At 42.1% G+C, this 22,529-nt stretch overlaps 2 protein-coding genes across 5 annotated transcripts; both read left to right on the top strand.

Moving 5' to 3' along the window:
- Nucleotides 1–694: 694 nt before the first annotated feature.
- Nucleotides 695–6,646, top strand: YIPF1 (Yip1 domain family member 1). 4 transcript variants are annotated; one of them, XM_041483408.1, is made up of 10 exons: nt 695–815; nt 943–1,016; nt 1,673–1,836; nt 2,449–2,529; nt 2,636–2,723; nt 2,847–2,963; nt 3,566–3,732; nt 4,243–4,425; nt 5,250–5,344; nt 6,329–6,646. In XM_041483408.1, exons 2-9 carry the CDS (start codon nt 986–988, stop codon nt 5,337–5,339), a joined length of 921 nt encoding a protein of 306 aa, XP_041339342.1. In that variant the 5' UTR covers nt 695–815; nt 943–985; the 3' UTR covers nt 5,340–5,344; nt 6,329–6,646. The 4 variants fall into 4 exon arrangements, with proteins under 4 accessions (XP_041339342.1, XP_041339344.1, XP_041339343.1 ...); XM_041483410.1 differs by having other exon boundaries at nt 754–815; nt 1,703–1,836; XM_041483409.1 differs by lacking the exon at nt 695–815 and having other exon boundaries at nt 822–1,016; nt 1,703–1,836.
- Nucleotides 6,647–7,080: 434 nt separating this feature from the next.
- Nucleotides 7,081–21,300, top strand: NDC1 (NDC1 transmembrane nucleoporin). Its single transcript, XM_041483160.1, has 18 exons — nt 7,081–7,125; nt 7,352–7,479; nt 8,426–8,527; nt 8,718–8,892; nt 9,348–9,486; nt 10,906–11,014; nt 11,830–11,881; nt 12,384–12,516; nt 13,482–13,574; nt 14,850–14,931; nt 15,757–15,912; nt 16,952–17,206; nt 17,338–17,456; nt 17,688–17,738; nt 18,147–18,210; nt 19,039–19,139; nt 20,063–20,223; nt 21,049–21,300. The coding sequence occupies exons 1-18, from the start codon at nt 7,088–7,090 to the stop codon at nt 21,110–21,112; spliced, it is 2,022 nt and encodes a 673-aa protein (XP_041339094.1). The 5' UTR covers nt 7,081–7,087; the 3' UTR covers nt 21,113–21,300.
- Nucleotides 21,301–22,529: the final 1,229 nt, after the last annotated feature.

Here is a 22,529-nt window from a genome sequence, read left to right as displayed (position 1 = left end):
TCTATATATATACTCCAGTATATGTAATACCCAGCTGGTCCCCAGCATAGGAAGGACATGGATCTGCTGGAGTGACAGAGATCAGAGGGATGCTGTGAGAACGGGCTGGGAGAGCTGGGATTGTTCAGCCTGGAGAAGGCTTTGTGGTGACCTAGCTGTGGCCTTCCAGCACCTGAAGGGAGACAGGACAGATGGAGAGAGGCTGTGGACAAGGGCCGGCAGTGACGGGACAAGGGGGAACAGCTGCAAACCAACAGAGGGCAGGTTTAGAGTAGGTATGAAGAAGAAATTCTCTCCTGTGAGGGAGGTGAGGCCCTGGCACAGGGTGTTCAGAGAAGCTGCGGCTGCCCCCGGATCCCTGGAAGTGTCCAAGGCCAGGCTGGACGGGGCTGGGACCAACCCGTTCTGTGGGAGGTGTCCCTGCCACGGCAAGGAGCTGAAATGAGATGAGCTTTAATGTCCTTCCAGCGCCCAACCCTCTGTGTTTCTCTGGTAAAACTTTCAGTTACCAAAACAGGCACTGTACGTCCATAGCAGATGTACAAGCGCATGATCACCCACAGCCCCTCACAGACGGCAGCGACCGCCACGCCTGGGCTGCCGCCGGCCCTTTAAGGGGGCGGGCGGACGCGCACGCGGAAGCGCCGCGCGGGCTCTGATTGGTCGGTGCCAGGCGCGTCACAGACGGGGCTGTTGCTCTCCGAGGGGAGGGGGCAGAGGGGTCCGGCGGCGCCGCTGATTGGCTGCAGCCGCGCGGCGGTGGCGGCGCCTTTAAGGGAGCGGAGCGGCGGCTGCGGGCCCGTGGCGGTGCCGAGGTGCGGGGTGCCCGGCCCGGGGCCCGGGCGGGCCGCGGGGGCTCGGGGGGCGCGGCCGCGGGGCACAGCAGCGCTGGCACACGGCGGGCACCGCACCCGCCCCAGCGCTGCCCCTGTCCTCTTGCAGGAGGGTCGAGCCCCGGGGAGCTGATCCTCGTCCAGGCGGATGAATGGCGACGGCGGACGACCTCAAATTCCAGGGTAAAGGCGGTGCCGGAGGTGCGGGCGCGGGGCCGGGCCCCGGCTGCGGGAGCCGTCAGGCGCTCAGGCTCTGGGAGCGTTTCTGAGCGTTCGCGGAGTAAAAACGTCCTGGGAGTTTTGTTTCTGGGGTCAGGTATCCTGAATTTTCTGAGATGGAATTGTGCTGCTGGCGAGATAAAAAAATGTAACCGGTGTTGACGGAAATCGTGGACAGAAATCATTTGCGGTAGCAAGTGACAGCTGGAAAGGGGCAGAGCGCTGTGTAAGTTGCAACAGGCCCCGGTTTCAGACTTCCTTGGTTCTTCATTAAAAAGTTTATGTCAATTTTTTAAAGAACATTAAAAGTACCCATTTCTCCTGGCAGGGACCTGCCGGCCCTGGGGTCGGGGCTGTTGGCAGGGCAGGAAGGCAGGCTCCAGCGGTGCCAGTGTCACATCCTGCAGGCTGATCGGCAGGAAAAGCAGACTCACACTTTATCGGCTGACTGAGTGTTCAGCTTGATCCGTGTCAGTTTGGACTTTAGGAAACAGATCACACCCAACATGCCTAAGCTAGTGGTTATTCTGTCTCAGGGTTTTTATGTGTTTATTTGAGCCACGAGAACAAAAATTTTAGTGTCTTGATCATTGCCTGACTTTTAATGTACTTATTTGCAGAATTTGATGATGCAGCTAATTTGCTTGCAGCAAATCCTGATGCCACCACCATAAGCATCGATGAGCCAGTCGAAATCCCCAAGAATCAGCACAGCCACCTGCCGGAGCCAGGGAGGGAAGAAGATGATGAGTTACTGGGCACTGATGACTCTGATAAAACAGAGGTAATGCTCTCACTCTTATGGTGGAGGCATGTGAGAAAGAGGGAGAAGGACATCTTACAAGAGCATGTAGAGAACAGAACAAGGGGGAATGGATCCAGACTAAAAGAGAAGAGGTTTAGATTGGTTATAGAAAGAAATTCTCTCTTGTGAGGGTGGTGAGGTGCTGGCACAGGGTGTCCAGAGAAGCTGTGGCTGCGCCTGGAAGTGTTCAAGGCCAGGCTTGGAGCACATGGGATAGTGGAAAGTGTTCCTGCCTATGGCAGGGGGGTGGAGTGAGATGATCTTTAAGGTCCCTTCAATCACAGGCCATTCTGTGGTTCTGACAGCAGAAGAAACTTGTCATGGTGGTGAGGGTGTGTGTTCCAGATGATGTGGCAGCAGGTAGTAGCAGGCTGCTCTTTACAGCCTCAGGCCGTGGTGCTGCCTGCAGGGAGATAAGAGACTGGCTGTCAACAGCTGTTGGAGGGGAGGAGGGAAACCATTACATAATCCTACCTGTTACGGTTGTTTTCAGTTTGGGTACCAAAATCATGTGACTACTGTGTAAATGAGCTAGTAATGCATAAATTGTGTGCTTGTAACACTTTCCATGTCGCCTTTCCCACTATCCAGCTGCTTGCAGGACAGAAGAAAAGTGCCCCTTTCTGGACTTTTGACTACTACCAGACCTTCTTCGATGTGGATACATACCAGGTTAATACTCTGCTCCAGAGGAGAGCTGTTGTCTGAATTATGCCTTATCCACTGAGGTTTTTTTCCTTCTTGCACTGCCAGTCAGACAGATCCTCATGTTTCACAGGTCCTGGACAGAATCAAAGGGTCAGTGTTCCCAGTGCCTGGGAAGAACTTTGTAAGGCTGTACATCCGCAGCAATCCCGACCTTTATGGTAGGTGTGAGGTGGGAGGAGTTACATGCTGTGCTAAATATTTTGAGTCTGTATTACATTTGACTTGCTGGCCTAGGAAGCAAGACAGCAGAGGAGATGCTATTGATTTTGTTTCCTTTTAAGGTCCATTTTGGATATGTGCTACACTCGTGTTCACCATTGCTGTTAGTGGCAATCTCTCAAATTTCTTCATCCATCTGGGCAAACCAACGTACCACTATGTGCCTGAGTTTAGAAAAGGTTTGTAAGTAGTCATTTGTGGGAGTTTTTTGGTTGGTTTTTTTGGTCTTTTTTTTTTTAATGTGCAAATGAAGTAATATAAAACCAGGTCATGGCTTTGATTTAGCACAAGTCTTTTGATTGATTGCTGTTTTTAAATTTTTAGACATGTGAAATAAGCCCTTAAAATGGGCTGTGACTGGCAGAACCCTGTTTCTTCAAAGCATAAACTAATTTCAGGGTTTTAGAAGAGCAAGCAGGAGTAATTAGTTATTTTCTAGTCTTAGTGGATATCTCCTTGTGCAGAGAGTGAAAGCCCAGCACTGGCCTCTGTGGTGCTTTGGTGGGGGCCTTCCTGGATCTGTGGCCTCCCAGGAACCTGCAGGCCTCAGGCAGAAAATTACCAGATCGGATTATCACTGACACCACCTTCTTGAAGTGCTGGCAGAGTACTGGGTGTAAACTAGATATAAATGCAAAGTTCTCAGTTTATTAATAATTCAACCTTCATCTTTTGGAAGTATCTTCACAGGTAGCTTTCTAATTTTCATGCTGAATGCTTCTACACCTTTGATTCTGGCAGGATTCAAAGTAGAACATGAAACCCTTTGTTGTGTTTCCAGTGTCCATAGCAGCTACAACGATTTATGCATACGCTTGGCTTGTTCCCCTTGCTCTCTGGGGATTCCTGATGTGGAGGAATAGTAAAGTCATGAACATAGTGTCCTACTCATTCCTGGAGATAGTGTGTGTGTATGGCTACTCCCTCTTCATCTACATTCCCACAGCGGTACGTATGGCTAAAGAGTGCCCCTCTCACATGTCGTGCCTGAGAAGATTTGCTGTTTCTTATAATATTGTTGATATTTGTTGAAATTTTGGAGACTGGGAGAATCTTTTGCTCTTTTTCTTGAGGCTTGTCTAGTATAAAGGTGTCTTTTGGGTGCTGGAAAAGCCCAGGACGCATCATTTCCCCAGAGGCAGCAAAACCAAGCAAGGTGCTGCTGGTGAGCCTGGCAGGCAGCCCAAGGCTGCCTCAGGGAACAGATAGCTGTGCAGGACTGCAGCGTTGATGGCTCCAAGGACAATTTCCTTGGCTGGGGACAGGCCTTGGAGGGAGTGGCCTAACTTGGGATTCACCCTTGTGCCTGAGAGTAAAGCTCATCACCGCTCTTACTCTTTCCCCCAACAAGAGACGCGTCAGATTTAGGCGCGACTTCATTTGCGCGCAAATGGAAGCGATGCCGTGCCACAGAACACGCAGCCTTTTGCAAGCCAAGCCTTTTCCTGCCTTTCCCAGATCTTGTGGATCATCCCACAGAAGGTGGTGCGCTGGGTGCTGGTGGTGTTCTCGCTGTGCCTCTCGGGCTCCGTGCTGGTGATGACCTTCTGGCCCGCGGTCCGTGACGACAGCCGCCGCATCGCGGTGGCCACCGTGGCCACCATCCTGCTGCTGCACGCCCTGCTGGCTGTTGGATGTTTGGTGGGACACTGCCATTCCTTTTCCCTCATCTCTTATTGCCTAGGATAGGTGGGATGTTATGGGACAGGGAAGGAAGGATTGGCTGGTCAGAGGAAAACCTTCAACGTAAAAATCGCAGTTATTTTAAACGTAGCAAAAATTGATGCCGGTGTGACCCTGACAGTGCTGGTAATAAAATCAATAATCAGTTGTGGGGTCACAGAATATCTCCATCAGCATCATCGAGTCCAATTTACCTGGAATTCACCATAGTACCAGCAAAGCCTTAATCTTTATAGTATCTAGTTGCACTTTATTCCAATGAGTACTGTGCTTAGTCCTTTAAAATGTTCAATATAAAGTGTGTGCCTAGGAGTTTTAGCAGGTTTGTGTTTTCATACGCAATAAGTGTTAGAAAACAGAAGACCCTGAGGCCACTGAAATACACAATGAGCACTTCAATTATTTCTTTCCATATTGCAGTGGGTAGAAGGGTCAGCCAGGCCTCAGTTTCCACAGCTTCCAGAGTAGATGGATCTGATTCCCCACAGCTCAGAGTGCGGGGAGGTGACAGCAAAACACAGCTCTCCCTGGATCTGCACTCCAGCCCTTTCCAGTACATGTCTTTTCCAAAGGCCTTGGCTGCTAACAGTTAAATTTTAGAGTACAGTTCAGAGCACCATTTTAACTGACCATTTCTAATCTGATAAAAATAGAGAAATATTCAGATTTGCCATTTCGGTGCTGTGTTTGTACCTGTGTTTGGTGGGTGTGGAAAGAAAGAGCTGGGATGAGACAGCACTGTTTGTTTCTCTCTAAATATTTTTTTTTCTCTGATAATGTAGGCATACTTTTTTGATGCCCCTGAACTGGATTTTCCTCCACCTATTATCCCTGCTCACAATGGAACAACAGTAGTAACAAAGAGTCACTAAATAAGGTGAGAACCCAAATTAAACTTCCTTTTTCTGCAGTCATCACAGACATCCTGAAACTTTTCCCCATCACTATGGTTGAATGGAAGGGGGTTTAACAGACTAATTTTGCTAAATGGGGTCTATATAAAAATAGCATTTATTAACTTTGTTTCAGCTGTAAGTTTTAAGCACAAATGTAAAAACTGAAAAGACTCTGAGGAACAGATATGTTATATGCTTTGAGGTTTGCTCTTGGCAAAGAAACTCACATTTAAATAAATAATATACTCAGTCCCAGAGGCCATTCCCTTACAAAAACCCAGAAGAATTTATTTGAATTTATTCTTCACAAGTGAAACTTAAGCAATAAACTGTTACACTCCAGTTTTTCTTTCTTTTCAGTATAAAAAGCAGATTGGGTTTTTCCCCCTTGATGTTTGAGACGTGTTTCAGAGCAGCAGCCCTGTGTGGGGACATCTGTGTAGGCCCTGGCAGGGCTGACTCAGAGCCTGAGCCATCCATCCCTCTGGACTGCATTCCTTCCCTGGGACAGCTTCAGCATTTGCTTCCTGGCATCCAGGACTGCTGCCAGCAGCAGATGACATTTGAATTCTGTTGGATAATTCTGTGGAGGAGGTCCAGGAACAGGCTAATAGACATGTAAAGGCCAGGCCACTCCCAAGTACACCAGCCACAAGTGTGTTTGTGAAAATCAGGGTGTTTACTGAATAGAAAGTGTACTAGATTTAAAATAAATAATATAAAAAATAGCCAAATGTGTCTGGCGAAAGGCACATAAAAATTGCACAATCCAATCATGCAAGTCAATTTTAGTGGCTTTTCCTCCTGCAAAATCAGTTTTTTAATTCCAGATGCCTCCTAATAAGAATCAACATGACAGTAATTGAGAACTGACAGTATTGAGACTTAAATATGTCTATTTAAGTGCCCTTTGTGTCCTCTGGTGAGGAGCTGAAATATTCACTGGAGTTACTTCTTTCTTTCAGATGACAGCACCAGTTTCTCCATCTATACAGTAGTTCTACTTTAGATTATTTTTTCACTGAAGACCTTGGAAACGTCAAGGACAAGGGATGTGTTTTGCAGCAGGATGGACAGCAGTGTCCCATGGACATATGGACATCTCCATGTTCCAGGAGGAGAGTGAACCATTGATCCCAGTCTAGAACAGAAAGGGGTTGTTTTTGTTTGGTTGGGATTATTTTATGTTTTGTTTTCGCTTTTTGGGGGGGATTTGTTTTGTTTTTCTTTAATTCTGTACTCGCCACGCTGTTTTGCCTCTGAATAAAGCCATCTGAAGGCGATGTGAGGTGTATTTTTTGTGCACAAAGCGTCTCAGCACTCTGGAGCTGTGAGGGGGGTTTGGTCCAAGGCATGGTGTTGTGACAGGACTGGACCCCCTTGAGGTGGGCCCGTGCCGCCAGCGAGGCTTTCAAAGTGTAAATAAACGGACGTAACGTGGACGAATGTGACAATTTCTTTTCTCGCCGCCCCGGGCTGCATTCTGTCCCCTTAGACACGGAAAAAGCCCCAGGCCCCCTCAGGCCGCCATAGCCGCGCGGGGAACGCCGGGACTTGTAGTTTCCACGGCAAGTGACGTCACTCGCGCACTCCCGGGGAGCGGGGGGAGAGCGGGCGTGCGCGCCCTCCCATTGGCTGCCTCCTGGGCGCGCGGCGGAAGTGGCGCGGGGCCCGCACGTGGGGCCGTTGGGCGGCGGCTTTGAACGGGCGGCCGGGCCGCGGCCATGGAGGCGGCGGCAGCGGGCGGGCAGCGGGTGCTGCTCCCGCTGGGCTCCCCTCAGGCTGCGCTCCCCTCGGGCGCTGGGCTGGCGGGTGGCGGCGCATCCCGCCTCCTCACTGTGTCTCCCCTCAGGTTCGGGGCGCTGAGCCCCGCTCCCCTCACCCTGCGCAGCCCTCAGGCGCGGGGCTGGCGGGTCCCGGCTCCCGCTCCCCTCCCGCTGTCACCGTGCAGGACTGGGCCGGCGGGTCCCGGGCCCTCACGCTGTGTCCCCGCAGGTGCTGGGCTGGCGAGTGGCCGCCGCCGTGACCTGGTCCGTGCTGCTGCTGCCCTTCTGCACTGCGGCCTTCATCGTCCTCAGCGGCCTCGACCCGTTCCACCCCGTGCGCTGGATCTCGAGTAGGTGCCCGGCAGCCTTCTCCTGATTTTGCTCTCACGTGTTTGTGTTTCTGGGGTTTTTTTGGTTGTTGTTTTTCTTTTTCCTGCATTCTATTGTTTTGGGTTCAGCCCCAGATAACGGGAACTGACGGTGGCACTGTGTTACACTTGTATTTGAATAGACTTTGGCCTTTGAAATGTTTCTGTTACAACCACAGCAGCCACAGTCCACCCCAGCTTAGGAATAAGTGTTGCAAGTTCATGTGAGTCTATTCCTCAGAGAATTAACAAAAACAGGTTAAATGCTTTAGTTGTCTGTTCTGAGTCCTTGGACACACTTCCCTTTCCACCCTGTGCAGCTGCTGTTTCCATAAACAGCTTCAGTTTTCTCTGTAGTGCACTGAATCCTAAGAGAAATTCCTGAAGAAGCCACTGTGCATGGTGTGAGAATAACTTCCCCTGAGTGCCTGCAATGAAAATTGAGAGATGTTTAGCTGGAAGCTCAATGCCTGTGATTATTGAGCTGCTCCAGGCAGAGAATTGACTTGCATCCTCCCTTGAAAATAGAAAAGCTCAAAAGAACCACTCTGTAAGAAATTTCTTCCCTTTTTGGCGTGGCTGGATGGCTGCAGCTTTTCTTAAATGAATGGACATGTGATATTTGAGCCACAGTTTAATATTTTGTTGTTTGTTTTTTTTTTTTTAAACAAACTTCTGAGTGTTGACTTATAAGAAAACCAGTTATAAGGGTGTCAAATAGTTTCTATGAAATTTAAATTTGCTTTTGTGCAGAAATGTTGTTTATCTGGGCAGACCTCATGTGGGATTAGAAAGTCCATTGACTATTACTCCCCTTTAAGCATTCAGTGGATTATTTTCCATTGCTTAAGTGCTCTTTTCTGTTACTTTCTGTATTGCTGCTGTGTTATTGCAATTTTCTGAACAATAATGTTTTTATTTTTTTTAGATTCTTTCAATGATTTGTATACTTCTTATGTCATCTTTTGTATCTTCCTGATGTCTGTGGTGATAATAGTAATAAGCATCTTCAACGTTGAATTTTATGCAGGTGGGTTGTGTAAATTGTTGAACTGTCTTTGATACCTAAATTAAATGGGATGATAATTTATAATTTAGTGACTGATCCTGACTGTGAAAAGTTCTTTAGTGACAATGGTGGGGTTTTTTTTTATCTTTTTTATTTAATGAAAGATGTTATTAGTTAGAAGTGAAAATGACTTTTCTGCTTTTATTTACAGTTGTGCCATCGATACCATGCTCTCGATTAGCACTGATAGGAAAAATTGTTCACCCTCAGCAAGTGCTCCACTCCTTTGTTCATGCTATCATGGGAATGCTGGTTGCTTGGTGTGCTACAGTCATGACAAAAGGGAGGTTCCAGTTTCTTGCTGTGTCCTGCACGCCCTCAGAAAGGTAACTGTGTGTGTGTCAAAGATAAACAAAGAACTTTTATTGTAAAATGCATTTACTGATAGTTGCTTTCAAAAAAATCCCAAGAATTTGGGTATTCTCAAAACCCAGCAATTATATGTTGATTTTCTTTATTAAAGGACAAAAATACCCCTCCTTTGTAAATGTTACAATGCACAGAGAACTGGACCAGAAAAACTACATTTCCAGGATTCTTCATTCTTGATAACAAGTTGGTTGTCACTTGAACTAAGTCCTGGTTTTGTGGTTAATGGCATATGTTTCATGCATAAATTACAAAAACAGGTGGTGGGATTCCTTCTTTAGCAAAAAGCTTGCTGAGCTACCATCAGATGTACTGATCAGGAAAGTAAAATCAAACTTCTCATTTGAGTTTCCTAAGGCTTGAAGAGCTTTTTGTTTTGAACTCAGAATTGATTCTAAGTTTCCTGTTTTAGCCTAGAAGATGCTGTTCCTCAGATGTGCCTAAATGAGTATCACCTCTTCTTTCTACTTTCTGGAGCTTTCTTGGGATACAGCTACAGCCTTTTCTTTCTTATTAACAACATGAATTATTTGCCATTTCCAATCATACAGGTAAGAGGTTTAAGCATCCTTGTAGAAAGACATGTATAAGTGAAACAGTGCTCAGAAGAGCCTGGATAATTTATGAGTGTGGCAGCAGGAGCTGCCTGTGTGCAGCTGCTGTCGCTGACAAATGAAGTGTACACCCAGCTTTAAATGCCAGCAGTGTTGATCCTACTCCTTCCTGCTCAGCTCCTTTTAAATGAACACAGAAATTGGGATGTTGTGACTCTTTAACATTTAGCCTACAGCTCTCTGGTGCCTGTTAAAAGCTGGCTGAGGTGGCAAGTGAACTACAGGAAAAAGACAACGTGCACAAACTGTGTATCAAATTCAGGAACTGACAACAAGGGTCACCTAAAAGCTGAAAATCTTGGCAGTTAAAAAAAACCCCTTCAGTTCAAGTCTAAATAGCATATTAAATCTGGCTTAGAGCTCAACATCCAAAGCCTTTTTCTGTGTGTAGCACTATGGAAACTGAAATTCCATTAATTCCTCTGGAGGAGTCCTGCAGAGATCTGTAGCAGTGTGAAACATCACCTTAAAAATACTTGCGTTGCTGCAGCCTCACAGCAGCCATTAACTTTTCCTGATTCCCAGACTGACACAGTCCAACCAATTTGGCAAGAGATGTCTTTAACCAAGGTTGGTTGTATTATAGTGGAAAACATGTGTGCTGCATTATGCTGACCATTAGTTCATCAGCAAACCAAGCAGCATTTGGCAATGCTGTAGTTAGAATATTTTTTAAAAAATCTATTTAAATATTGTTAATTCTCCTTTTTTTGTTGTTGTTTCTTTGGGTTTTCTGTTTGTTTTTGGTTTTGGTTTTTTTCCTTTTTAATTTTTTTTTTCCTAATGCAAGCTAGTAAAATAAATCACTTTGGTTGCATTTCCATAAATTTCATTTTCATGGTTTCATTTGTCAGCTGGGTTGCATCAATTATTTGGAAACATATAGTTTATTTATTTGGAGGAAAGCATCAGTGTTATGTTGGTTTTGCTGTGTGGAGGATTACTGATTCTGGAACTCAGGCTTGTCTAAATTTTCTCTATATCTTGATTGAACATTTAGAATGTAAATGAAATCTAGTAGATTAAATATGCCCTTTTTTTCCCCTTTATTTTGCATTAAACAGGCTTATTTTGGTTTGTTCCTTTGTGTATTGAGTCAGTCTGCCCCATTCTTCATTTTCACTGCTACAAGCAGGATACAGGATAAGAAATAGAAATGATTATGAAATGTCAGGGAAGACTGTGAGCATAATTAATAAATGTAACACCTGGAATTATCTTAAATTAAGTTTTTAATTGATCTAGACTTCAGGCTTTCAAGTACCTTGTCCTTTTTGGTTGTATTATTTTTATTAACTGTTTCATTGATTAGTTCTGAATGTGAAATACTAAACTATTTATTTTGTTTGCTTTTAGCAATACAAGTATTTACGTTTCAGAAGATCTCTGCCTCTCCTGATAAAACACAGTTGTGTGGAATCACTATATTTTGTTAGAAACTTCTGTGTCACGTATTACTTTTTTGGTAAGGGTTCCTGAAATTCTCTTAGTTTTTAATTTGTAATTCCTGTGTTTGAAAACTTTGATCCATCAGGCTTTGGACTGCTCCTGGTAGTGGAGATGTGGTGTCCCAGAGCTGAGCCTGGCACTCCAGCAGTGGGCAGGACTTCACTGTGTGTAATGTTGCTGTACCATCCCATTTTTTGGGCAAAGATCAGCACTTTGGCTTTGCTCTCAAGTGCCCTGTATATTATTTGGATGGAGGCAGGATGGCTCCCTCCCATGTGAAAATGGAGTTTGAGCTGTGGTAAAAAAAAAATCTGTGCTGATGAAAATGATTGCACTGGACTTTGTAAGAGTCAGGAATTCTTTGTTAGGGTTGTAATTATCCTCCTAAATGATGTCAAAATATGCAAGAACTATTATCCCTTTATTTACATCAGGGGATAAATTAGAAGTAGGTGGTTCTGTATCAGATTCCATTAAGCCTTTAAAAGCACTTTGCTGCTGCCTGGGCTGTAGTGAAAATTAATATTAAATTACTATTAACCCTCTTTTGTTAGTGAGGAAACACAATTAACTCACTGCTGAGAAGCAGCAATAAAAGAGGAGGTCTACATCTCTCAGTGTATAGCTGTTAGCCTGAAGCCTTTTTTCATTCTCTTTTTTTGTGTTTCTTGAAACAAAGCAACAACAAAGGCAGATGGTTTCCTTGTCCATGTGAGTTAGAAGACCAGTCTCTTTTCTCTGCATAAATTCTGGTTTTGTCTTCTTTTTTTTGGCCTACTGTGTGTGTGGTTTGTAGTTGTATTTGTTTCAGAGTTTCTCTTTGAACCCTAGGTTATATCCCAAAGGTATGGATATGTACCACGATGGGTCTTCACACAGACAGGTAGGTAGGACATTGTGCTGGAAACTTGGAATATTGTAGAGAGGTTCCTTTGCTGAGGAAGTGCAGCTTGGCAGCAGGACTCAGTTCTTTGCCTCCCCACAACAAATGTGGGGAGCTCTGGCCTTTTCTGAACTGAGTCCTAAAGGAACCAGCATCCCCTTGTAGGAACCATCTTGTCATTAGGATAGTAATTAGGAAATCACCTTTTTTTTTTTTTTCTGTAAGACTCTAAAGTATTAGAGGTAAACACTCCAGATTGCATCTATGAGTTTTATCTTATTTTCTGTAGTTTTTTTTTTTTTTTGGGGGGGGGGGGGGGGGGGGAACATCCTTATTTTTTTATGACTGTTGTTTGTTTTAAAATAGGAAGGCTGGAGTCTTAATGTGTTAATTGGCTAAAACTGTAGTCATTATTAATTCATATTTATTTTCCTGAATTTCATTAAGTTTTCTTAGTAAGAATACTAAAATACTTATACCCTCTTGGTTATTTTATCTGCAGTAAATTACATCCTCTTGACACTCTGAGTGGCTTATTGGACCTCTCCTTGTTTTACCATACCTGGCTGAGTGGTGTGTTCCTTCTGATGACCTGGTACACTGCTTGGCTGCTCTTCAAAATCTATGCCACAGAGGTCAGTACTTGTGACAGTGCTCCAGTTACATCATCAGTGTGGCACAGATAATTCTTTCATTTCAAAAGCAGTTCTAGTAGGAAATAAGTCATTGTGAGTTCTTGAATTTTCACAGCATGCACTACAGATCTGATAACTGAATAGTCAAGAGAGGCCTGCCATTAATTGACTTTCCCTTTCTTCTCATATAAAGACCTGTGCTCCTTAGAAAATTCATGTTTTGTTCCTGCCACCTCCTCCTCTTACTCTTGCTTCTGTTTCCAGATATTTCCTTAGAGAGGAAAAAAATTGGTCATCTAACTTGATTTTTATTTTTTAAAATTAAAACACTGTGACACTCTTGATAAAAGAGAAAAAAAGTGAGGTTTAAATCTGGGTCAATGTATTGGTGCAAAGTACTCATGGAATGAAATGGCAAATACAGTGTTTAATTAGCTTTAATTAGAAAGGTGTCGTTGTGACTACATTGAGAAAAGATCAACAATGAGTCAAGCATGACAGCAGCTCTGAGGTGTGAGCAGCCTGTCTCAAAGGATAATAACAAGCATCAGGAACACCTTGTCAACATCTCTAATTATTGTATTGCTTATAAAACTGTGGAAGACAAAAGAAATCATCCATCTGTGAAAGTATAAAATGGACTTTGCCCTTTTGGCTGATGAAAAAAAATTTGTTTATCCATACAGTTTTGTTTGTCTTAATGAGCTAAAAAACTTCCAAACTTGCTTTTAAATATTTGCATAGTGTTAACTGAAAAGTCAGGAAAGAAATTGTGAGATTAGCCCACATGAGCACATTTATTTGAGGATAAAGATATCTGGATTTTTTATGACTTTTCAATTTTAAATTAAAGGAGTAATCTCTTTTTGTTTCTGTGTTAGAAATTCCAGGCCAGTTTACTGTTTTTTCATAAGATTTTCTTGTGCTTTCCTCTGTGTAACATAAATTTTGGTATTTGTATTTAGAGTCATCATTTTCCCATTCAACCAACATTTGCTCAGGAGACAGACCAGTGCCTGCCTAAAATCTTAAACAGCAATCCTCCCCTCCTTATAAAGGTAATTGAACTCCTGCCTCTTCCCTGACAGGTGTGTGCTGAAAAGGTGTTTTTCAGAGCATCCAGTCACATCTTCCAGGTACCAGTTCTGCTCACTGAGGTGTTAGTTCCTTGAAAAGCTGCCTCAGAGCACTCACAGGCTGTTGCATTTAATGATGAAAATTTGTTTAGTAGTGACATCTGCTGGTGCTCACCACGCTGTTACTGTTAGCTGAACATTCATTTTGTTAGAGGTAAGATCTGTGTGAAACAGAAGTGATGATGTGTACTGATGTAAAAACAGAGCTTAGTGGCATTCACGTTTTTGTAACTCAACTTTGAGTCTTGTAATATAAGCAGGTGTTTGCTCAAACCTTTGTACTGTCAACATCCTGTCCCTGTAACATATATTTGAGCTCTTAACATATGTGTTCTCTCTTGAAATTAAAAATATATCCATATTTAGGTTGGAAGTTGGGTTGGTTTTTTTGTTTTTTTGGTTTTTTTTTTTATAAAAGGCAATAGTAAAAAGCTACTTAAAACCTGTTAGTAAAGAAGAGGAATTTTGGTCTATGGTAAACATAAATAGGACTTACTGATTATAACACTTGAAGATTGGAGACCTCATTTAAGTGGTGTTATGTAAATAAAGATAAGAATATTCTCTTGCACATGCAAATTCTGCCTTTACTGATTTTACAGATTTCTGATAAGGCTGGAGATATAATAGGCTGCAATACTTTTTTAAGCTTTGCTGCATTATCTGAGGATAGGTGGGGAAGAGTTGAGCACAAACAATTAAAGAAGCAGGAAATCTAATATATGATCTCAGATGTCATTAAAATGTCCAGTTTATAATAGGGTTTTGAATATTGTGAGAAATCTGGTTGTTTTTGGTTTGGCACATTAATTGCATAATCACAAGAAAAAGCAGTGGTAGCTTGGTCCCATAAGGCACTGACCCTCAAACTGTAGTTGAGCTCTGGTTTGCAAAAACAGTTCTTTTCTTAGACTTTTTAGTGTCTTAATGTCTTTCTGCCTGAGCTATTAGAATCAAACAAGTGTTAGATCATCTTGAACTCCTGAGAATTGACATGTCACTAAAGCTCTTAATAGCTCTGCAGCCCCATCCAGGGTGGGTTTGGGGATTTGCCTCCATTCTCTTTGTGTTACGTGACTGGTTTTAGCCAGTGTGAACTCATTCTTTGGTAGGGATTGATTTTGTATGGGAAACTACATTTTTTTAAGCAAATACAGTGGATTTTGCATGCACTAAAATATCTTCCTTTCTTTGTAGTTTTTAGCCTTACAAGACTTGATGTTACTTTCCCAGTATTCTCCTGTTCGACGACAGGAAGTCTTTAGCCTTAGTCAGCCAGGTAATTATAAAAATTACTTTGTGTTGATTAATTTTATTTAAATCATTAGTAAAACGCTCTTAGAAATGATGTAATGTTGTAAGGTATGCTGCATAAGCCAGGTGCCTTTTCCAAAAGGCTGCTTAATTATCTGTATTCATATTGTTTCACCTGCTAAACTCAACTCAAAGTTGTGGTGTCTGTTGGATTTAAATGACAGCCAGGAGGAAACACAGGTTTAGGATTTTGAAAGCAGGGCCCACTTCACACAACCAGTCAGACACTCCAGAATGGATAACCTAACAGATGTGTATGGAAGCTGAATTTGAGGTGTGAGTGAGGGGAAATCAGGTACAAATACTGAGTCACCACTGCAGCTGTGAGAGCAAACACTGGCTGTAACTTCAGTTAGTGCACAGTCCTGTTGCTGTACTCAGATATGGCAGAGGGGGTCCATTAAAACTGCTCAGAAGCCCTCAGGAACTTTTTGTAGCACCTTATCAGGAATTCTAGTGTTTGTACTGCTTCAAAACTGTGTTGACATCGCCACTGGTATTTGTTCATTTTAGCTGTTCAGTGATTGCAGATCTGATGGGCTGAACTGCCTGTGTTGCCTGCTTGCTTAGCAGGTTTCACTGAAGTCTTTTTAGAGTTATCCATTGAATCTGTCCATGTTTTCATCTTCTCTCAGTACAAACAAGCTGTCACAGTGGAAATGCCCTGTGGCGTTTTAGAAGCTGAGTGGCACTGTGACAGTGCAGCTCCTGCTGAGAGCACATGGGCACTGTCAGAGAGATCCAGGGAGGAGCAGCTGGGTTAAAGCCTGCTCTTTGTGTGCACTGCCAGGTGGGCACCCACACAACTGGACTGCAATATCCCGGGAGTGTTTGAGTCTCCTCAGTGACCTGACTCAGAGGCTGATTGCACAGCAGGAAGCAGCAGCAGCAAATGGGAGAGCAAAGCCTCCAGTGGGAGAGCTGAAAGTACCTCCACAGACTCCAGGTATGCTCATAAAGGTTTGTAAAGCATGAAGGCAGCAATAGATACCTTAGTCTCAGTTAAATTTTTTGAGGAAAATGGGGGACTTCTGCAAATAAATACAGACAAAAAAAGATCCTCCCCCAATTAATTTTAGGTATTTGTGTTGAAGTAATCCCAAAATAGCTAGAAAACTTGCAATTATCATGTCTACTCATTTTGTTTACTTGCATGATATTATGTTCAATACAGTTTTTTTTCCATACTTGCATGAATAAAAAAGTGATTGTCACAGTTTCAGTAAGTGGTTCAACACAGCCCAGGGAGAATTTAAGTCTTGCCAAGAGATGCTCTGTAATTTGCATAACTGCTCTTATGATTAGTTTAAGATGGTAAAATTAGGTTCTGTTTATGTTTGTGTGATTCACTAATATCACTATAGAGTAAGGAAAGCCCAGTCTGACTCCTGAGTTGTGAGCAGCCTCCTGGCATTTTGAATGTTTTACACGCTAGACTGGCATCATTCCTGGCAGCACAGCTGTGTTAGCACGAGGCTGCCAGGTAATGGAATCCCTTAGCAGGCAGTGCCCTGGCAACAGCAGGCACTGTTGGCGTGTCACAGGTGAATTTCTTCTTTTGCTGCTAATCCTTGGATTTGGAGACAAACGTGCCTTTTCTTACATGCCAATCAGAATGACTTTTCATTCTTCTGTGAAAGGACAGCCTTTTTTCTAGTACTTAATGCTAAGAGCCCACTTTATGTACTTTAATATCAGGGTGTTGTAATGTTGGCTAGCAGGAGTAAAATAAACAAATCCACAAGATTTATTTAAAGTTTTGGGTTTTTTTTCTCCTCATCACTTGCTGGTTTTAAGCTGATGAACTTTGAAAACGCTCAACGCTTATGTTGATGTGTACTTCTTTGCAAGACCAGAGTGCTAACCATGTCCTTTCATAATAGCTCTGATACAGAAGTTGTTGAAATAGCAGTCAAATAACAAATCCATCTCCTGTGTCATTGTGCCAGCCTGCTGTCTTCATGCAGTGTGTTCTTTGTCACTAGGAGCTGTTGGGATAGAAGACATGTCATTCCAGTCACAGAGGTCCAGCATTGTTCTCAGAGCCTCCATGTCTCCCCTGGTTAAGCCATCCCTGATGCCTGTGAAGACGTCTCCTGGCTCTGATGTTGGTTCACCTTTCAGCTCTCCTGCTTTAAGTTACAAGATGGGAGTTGTGGATGTGAAGTCTCCTTGGCATGGAACAGTCCAAAGTCCCCATGTCATGAGAAGGGGACCAAAGCTGTGGACATCGGTTTCAGGTAGAGATTCTTCCACAGCACTTGAGCCTCACAGCCATGAGTGTAGTAGCCTTGTCAATGGAGAGCTGCATTGTGAGGATGAAAGTGACAGCAATAGTTTTTCTGGAGATTCTGTATTTTTTTTCTTGCAGATCAGCAAATGAATGGTTCCCACCATGAATCCTCCCCTGTGCTCTCTGCTCCAAGAACTGGCAGCGAGGCAGTGCAGCCAAGATTTATTTACACATGGCTTCAGAACAAGCAAGAACAGGTGGAGTAAAATTGCAGTGCATAGGGGGTGCAGCTTAGGTGATACTTCTCTGGAAGAATTTTCCCCTTTATGGAATGAATACTTCCTTATCTACTTAGCTTATATACCACAAATCCTTCCCTCCACTCCCAATGCCTTTATGCTGTGTGAAGGTGGAAAGGTTGAGAAGGGCCAACGGTGCATGCCTTAAATAAATGCAGATGACGTGTTTAATCTTTTGTTTCTTTTCAGATAAAAAACTTCTTGTCCAAACGGGCGTTGATAATGTATTTCTTCAGCAAGGTAAGGGTGGTCATGTGTTTGAAACACAGGTAATGGCTTTAAAACCTGTAGTTTCATCTAAAGCTTTCCACAAGTACAGCTTCTTGCTTGCTGTGGGTTTCACAGCAGGATTGTTTCATACCTGCAGAAAATAAGAATAACAATGCTTTTTTAAACTCATCTGATTAGAAACTGCATTTTACTTAAAGCATTCTTATCCCTGAAAACTAGCTAGTGTATATCCTTTTTTCCCCTTTTTTTTTTCTCTTCTCAATTACAGCTGTAGCATTATGGGCAGTCCCTGTCCAAAAAGAATTTTCTGGCTATTTCCCAAGATCTGTTGGCCTTACAGGTCTGTTCTGAAAGCTGCAAGTTTGACAATATTATTTATAAAGTGCACTCATCACAACACTTTGGTTTCTTTCTCAGCACCCAGAAGCCTCCATCCAGGCTGTCTTCTGTGATGCCCAAATGCACATCTGGGCTTTGGAAGGTAAGTGGTTTCCAGGTGATCCACTCTCTTGGTTCATGGTAAACTCTTTGGGCTCTGTGCTTTATAAATGTAACAATAAAAATCTTTGAAATGCTTTTGACAAAAACACAATTGCATTTCTGACACCAACATGGCTAAAGTGTAATTCACTTGTTAGTTTTGAGATCCCATGTGAGATCTCTTACTTTATGTTCTGTACAGATTCCTAAACTTCATTTCTGGTGCTTCTCTCTCATGTGAACCCATGTATCACTTTTACATTTTTTCTAGTGACAGATTTATGATGCCTTTTTGCAACAGCTTTTCTGACTAAAGGCTCTGGTTCTTTGTTTATCAGAGAGCTGAGGGAGGCACTCAGATAATAACTTAGCAAATAAACAAAAAGATGGTTTGCAGAGAATTAGAAGAACAATGACAGCATGAAATTACATTTTGGGTTTTTGTTTCTTTCGAAGTTGTGAGTAAATACTTATTTTGATAGACTCTTCTATTGCATTTGACTGTGCAAAGTTGATCAGTTTCCTTGGTGATGTGTTTTATGGGCAGATGTGCCATGCTGTGTCAGATTGAAGGTGATGGCTTGGGATGTATAGAGTCTGGAGATGGGAATCACTCATAATTTTTATATAATCTCTCTTGCTTTACCAACCTTGAGCTATTACGCAACTGTCAAACCATGGGTGGTTTGGTCCTTGAGCCAGAGCTGAGGTGACTTTCAGCTGGCAGCAGCAAGTCCAGCACACTAGTGGAATCTTCAAGCAACACCATGATCTTTGATACTGAATTCTCACCTTTTGAAACATTAATTACAATAATTTTTTTTTAAAGGTCTGTCTCACTTGGTAGCAGCCTCCTTCACTGAAGATCAGTTTGGAGTTGTCCAAACTACACTGCCAGCTATCCTGAACACGCTACTGACTCTTCAGGAGGTAAAACTATTAACTTTTCCTTGCTGCAAGGCAACTTTTAAGAGAGGAGAAGGATTATTGTTGATTTTACATTATAACCTTGCTGACTAGTCATAACATGGAAGTTGCTGCCACTAAAACAGCTCTTCTGCAGTTAATCTCACCAAAACAACTGGTTGCCACTATGTACACTATGAAACAGCTGATTAAAAAAACCCTGTTGGTTTTTTAAAATGTGGAAGGAGAAAATATGCAATGTTTAATTTTATAGAAATGCTACTGTGTGCTCAGTTGAAGAGTTTATTTCAGGGATGCAGCAATTCTAATGCAATATCTTTTGCAGAGTTAGAACTTAATCTTTATTTGGTTGCACACAGTTCCTGGTGCAACATGGAGCACTTGGAAACATTGCAAATCTCAAGAGATAAAATCTGTGTCTCTGCTAATAGTAAGACACTACTCTCAAATTACTGATGTTTGTGTAATGTGTGTTTTAAAAAAAATCAGATTTATTTCCAAGGCTATCCATGTCCTATTAACATAACCATTTTACACTGCCCTAATGGAGGTTCTTGGAAAGAATTTAGAGGTTATTAAAGTTCTTCAGTGTAAGTCATCTATTCCAGGAACATGCACCAGGGGGAAAAAAAGCCAATGCCCTTGTTTGTGAAAGAAACAAGTCATAATACAGGACAGAATTGTGTTTCTCCTGCAGCATGTGATGTTCTTAGTTTAAGACTCAGTAACAGAGAATCTTATTTCACCGAACTTGGTTCTGTGTTCCTGTTGATGGCTGGGAAATGCTCAGTCTCCAAAACATGTTTGTGTATCTTGGTGGAATTTCTGAACCTGCACTTCGTTTTTGCTTTATTTGACACAAACATGTTGCTAGTTACATTATGAAGTAATTGATCAGGTGACAGGAATCTGTTTTTCTCAATCAGGTCGTAGACAGACATTTCAAACTGCCACATGTTTCTAGCAAACCTCCCCGGATTTCAGGGAGCCTGGTGGACACATCCTACAAAACACTACGATTTGCACTTAGAGCATCTCTGAAAACAGCCCTGTACAGGATAACTACAGTCTTTGGAGAACACTTGAAGTAAGAACTTCCTCATGATTGCTTGCTTGTTAAATTTAGTTTAATTAACGTTATTGTAGGATCTGTGAAAATCAAAATTTAGGGGGAAAATCCCTTCTGGTCATTATTATAATGTGGTATTTTAGGTTTTTTTTTATTTGTGGAACCTTAAAAAGTTCCTGTGTAGATATATGGTCCCCCTTCAAAATTTATTATTCATAGATTTCTGGGTAATTTTTCTTAGTGACTTTTCATGAACTCTTTAGAAGCAGTTCATGAATACCACTTGTTTAATAAATCTGAGCTGCTGAAAAGAAAATAAATCAACTAGAGACAATTGTTCTGCAGGGAGAAAATCCTATGAAGGGTCCAAATAATGAAATTCCATTGCTGCCTGGTTGTCCAACAGCTCTTCCTCAGCCACTCTCTCAGCAGGCAAACTTCTATACTTGGCCTTAGAATATATGGGATTGAAACTTCCTGTAGTATCTGCCCATCTCTCCCTCTGGGGATGAAATGTCCCTTAGACTAGAAGTGCTCAGTATACAGGAGGGATCATTTTAGGAGATTCTTTCTTACCTAAATCATCCTTGCAAGTTAATCAGTTGCTGTTTAGAGGTAAGGAAATGGGCAAAGTTACTTGGTATAGATATTTTTTAGAAGCTGTTGAGAATCAGAATTGACAGTTTCAAGGATTAATATGCTTCTTTATCTTGGAACATAGATGGTTTTTCCATAAAATTTAGCTTCAGTGTAATTTATTTCAATGTACACTCAATTTTTGCATGAGACTTTATTTTTGTGCTGTATTACTTCTAATGTAAAATGTTCTGCCTTTGTTTCTAGTGCTGTACAAGTGTCTACAGAACATAAGAAAAGACTTCAGCAATTCCTGGACTACAAAGAATAAATTGTGATGCAGCTATGGTTGTTTTTTTCAAAACTCTTGCTAAGAAGAAAGTGGGACTAATGAGGCTTTTTACCTTGGCTGTTTGGAAAAGCATATGGAAGTATAAGTTGCAGAACAAAACTTCTAGAACTGTAGAAGAGTTCTTATGGGTTTGGGTCATTTTTTGTATAATAAAACTTGTAAAATTCATCTTGCCTTCTTTTAATGTCACTTACAAATGAGAAAGTGCCTGTTCTTCATTCTAGGTAAGTAAGACTATGACATTTAAGATTGCCAGAGTTATTTTGACACGCAGATCTTTCATTATTTTTCACATTGTGTTCTTTCCCTACTCTCTTCTGTTAGGGGGCTGAGGAGAGATTCACGTAGATACTTAGTGCTTAAGTGCTTCATAAATTTAGTTGATAACACTTCTAGATCAAGAGTGTAGTTTAAGTGTAGGAAACAGATGTGCTCAGGAATAAAACATGCTGCTCCTCTGTAAGCTGGAAATATGCCTTCAGAGTAAAATGGGTGTGCAGAAAGGCATTATTAGCACACAAATATTGCCTGGAAAGTGAGCAGCTCAGATTTTTATCTTTAAGGTGACTTAGCAAACCAAGTTCTGATCCGTAGGAAGGATGTTTGCAGCACATCCAAATTTTTCAAAATGGTATACAATATTGGTGGATTCTGGTGAAAAACACTATTTTTTAAAAGCTTTTTATCTAAAAACCTATCTAAATGATTTGAAAATTAACTACTCAGTTTTTAGACAGACTTCAGTTACTATGATACCTATATTGGAAAATGTGTGAAATATGAAGATGAGAACAGTAAGCTAAATGGTCTTGCAAATGAATTTAGTTTGATAAGGGGAAACAAAAGTATCATTTTCCTTCAGTGCTGTTAATCCTATGGTTTTTGTTGTGTTGTTTTTGTTGTTTTTGTTGTTTTTTTTTTAAACAGAGAACCCAAGATTTGAGGATGGCCACGGTGTTACTTATGTTTGTGTGATGTGGCTGTGTAGTAATAGGGTGTCTGTAGGGTTTGGGTAAAAGAAACCCCTGAATCTCCAGTGAGAACTGCATATTGCTTTCTTCAGTAGAGAGGTAATTTTTTTTGTAATGCAGACACTGCAGATGTTAGATTTGGTAGTGGAAATGAGAATTATATTTTCTTTTTGCATTGAGATGGCCCATAGCAAACACAGTTAGGTGATGGACAGCCTTTCACAATGTTTAAAGGTTAAGCTAAAACTTCCCCATGCTTGACAGGTAGAAGCCTCTTGCCTATCTGACTTATTTAATAATTTAATTTGCATATTTTTTTGGCATTGTAATGTGCACTTGGTGCTTTAGCTGGTACCTCAGGTGTAACTGGTAACCCAAATACTGCAGATGAAAATTTCAAGTAAGTTTTTCATGCTTTTGAACAG

The sequence above is a fragment of the Pyrgilauda ruficollis genome, unplaced genomic scaffold (assembly GCF_017590135.1).
Source record: "Pyrgilauda ruficollis isolate IOZ18807 unplaced genomic scaffold, ASM1759013v1 scaffold6, whole genome shotgun sequence".
NCBI lineage: Eukaryota > Metazoa > Chordata > Aves > Passeriformes > Passeridae > Pyrgilauda > Pyrgilauda ruficollis.
This window is presented reverse-complemented; position numbering and strand designations above follow the sequence as displayed.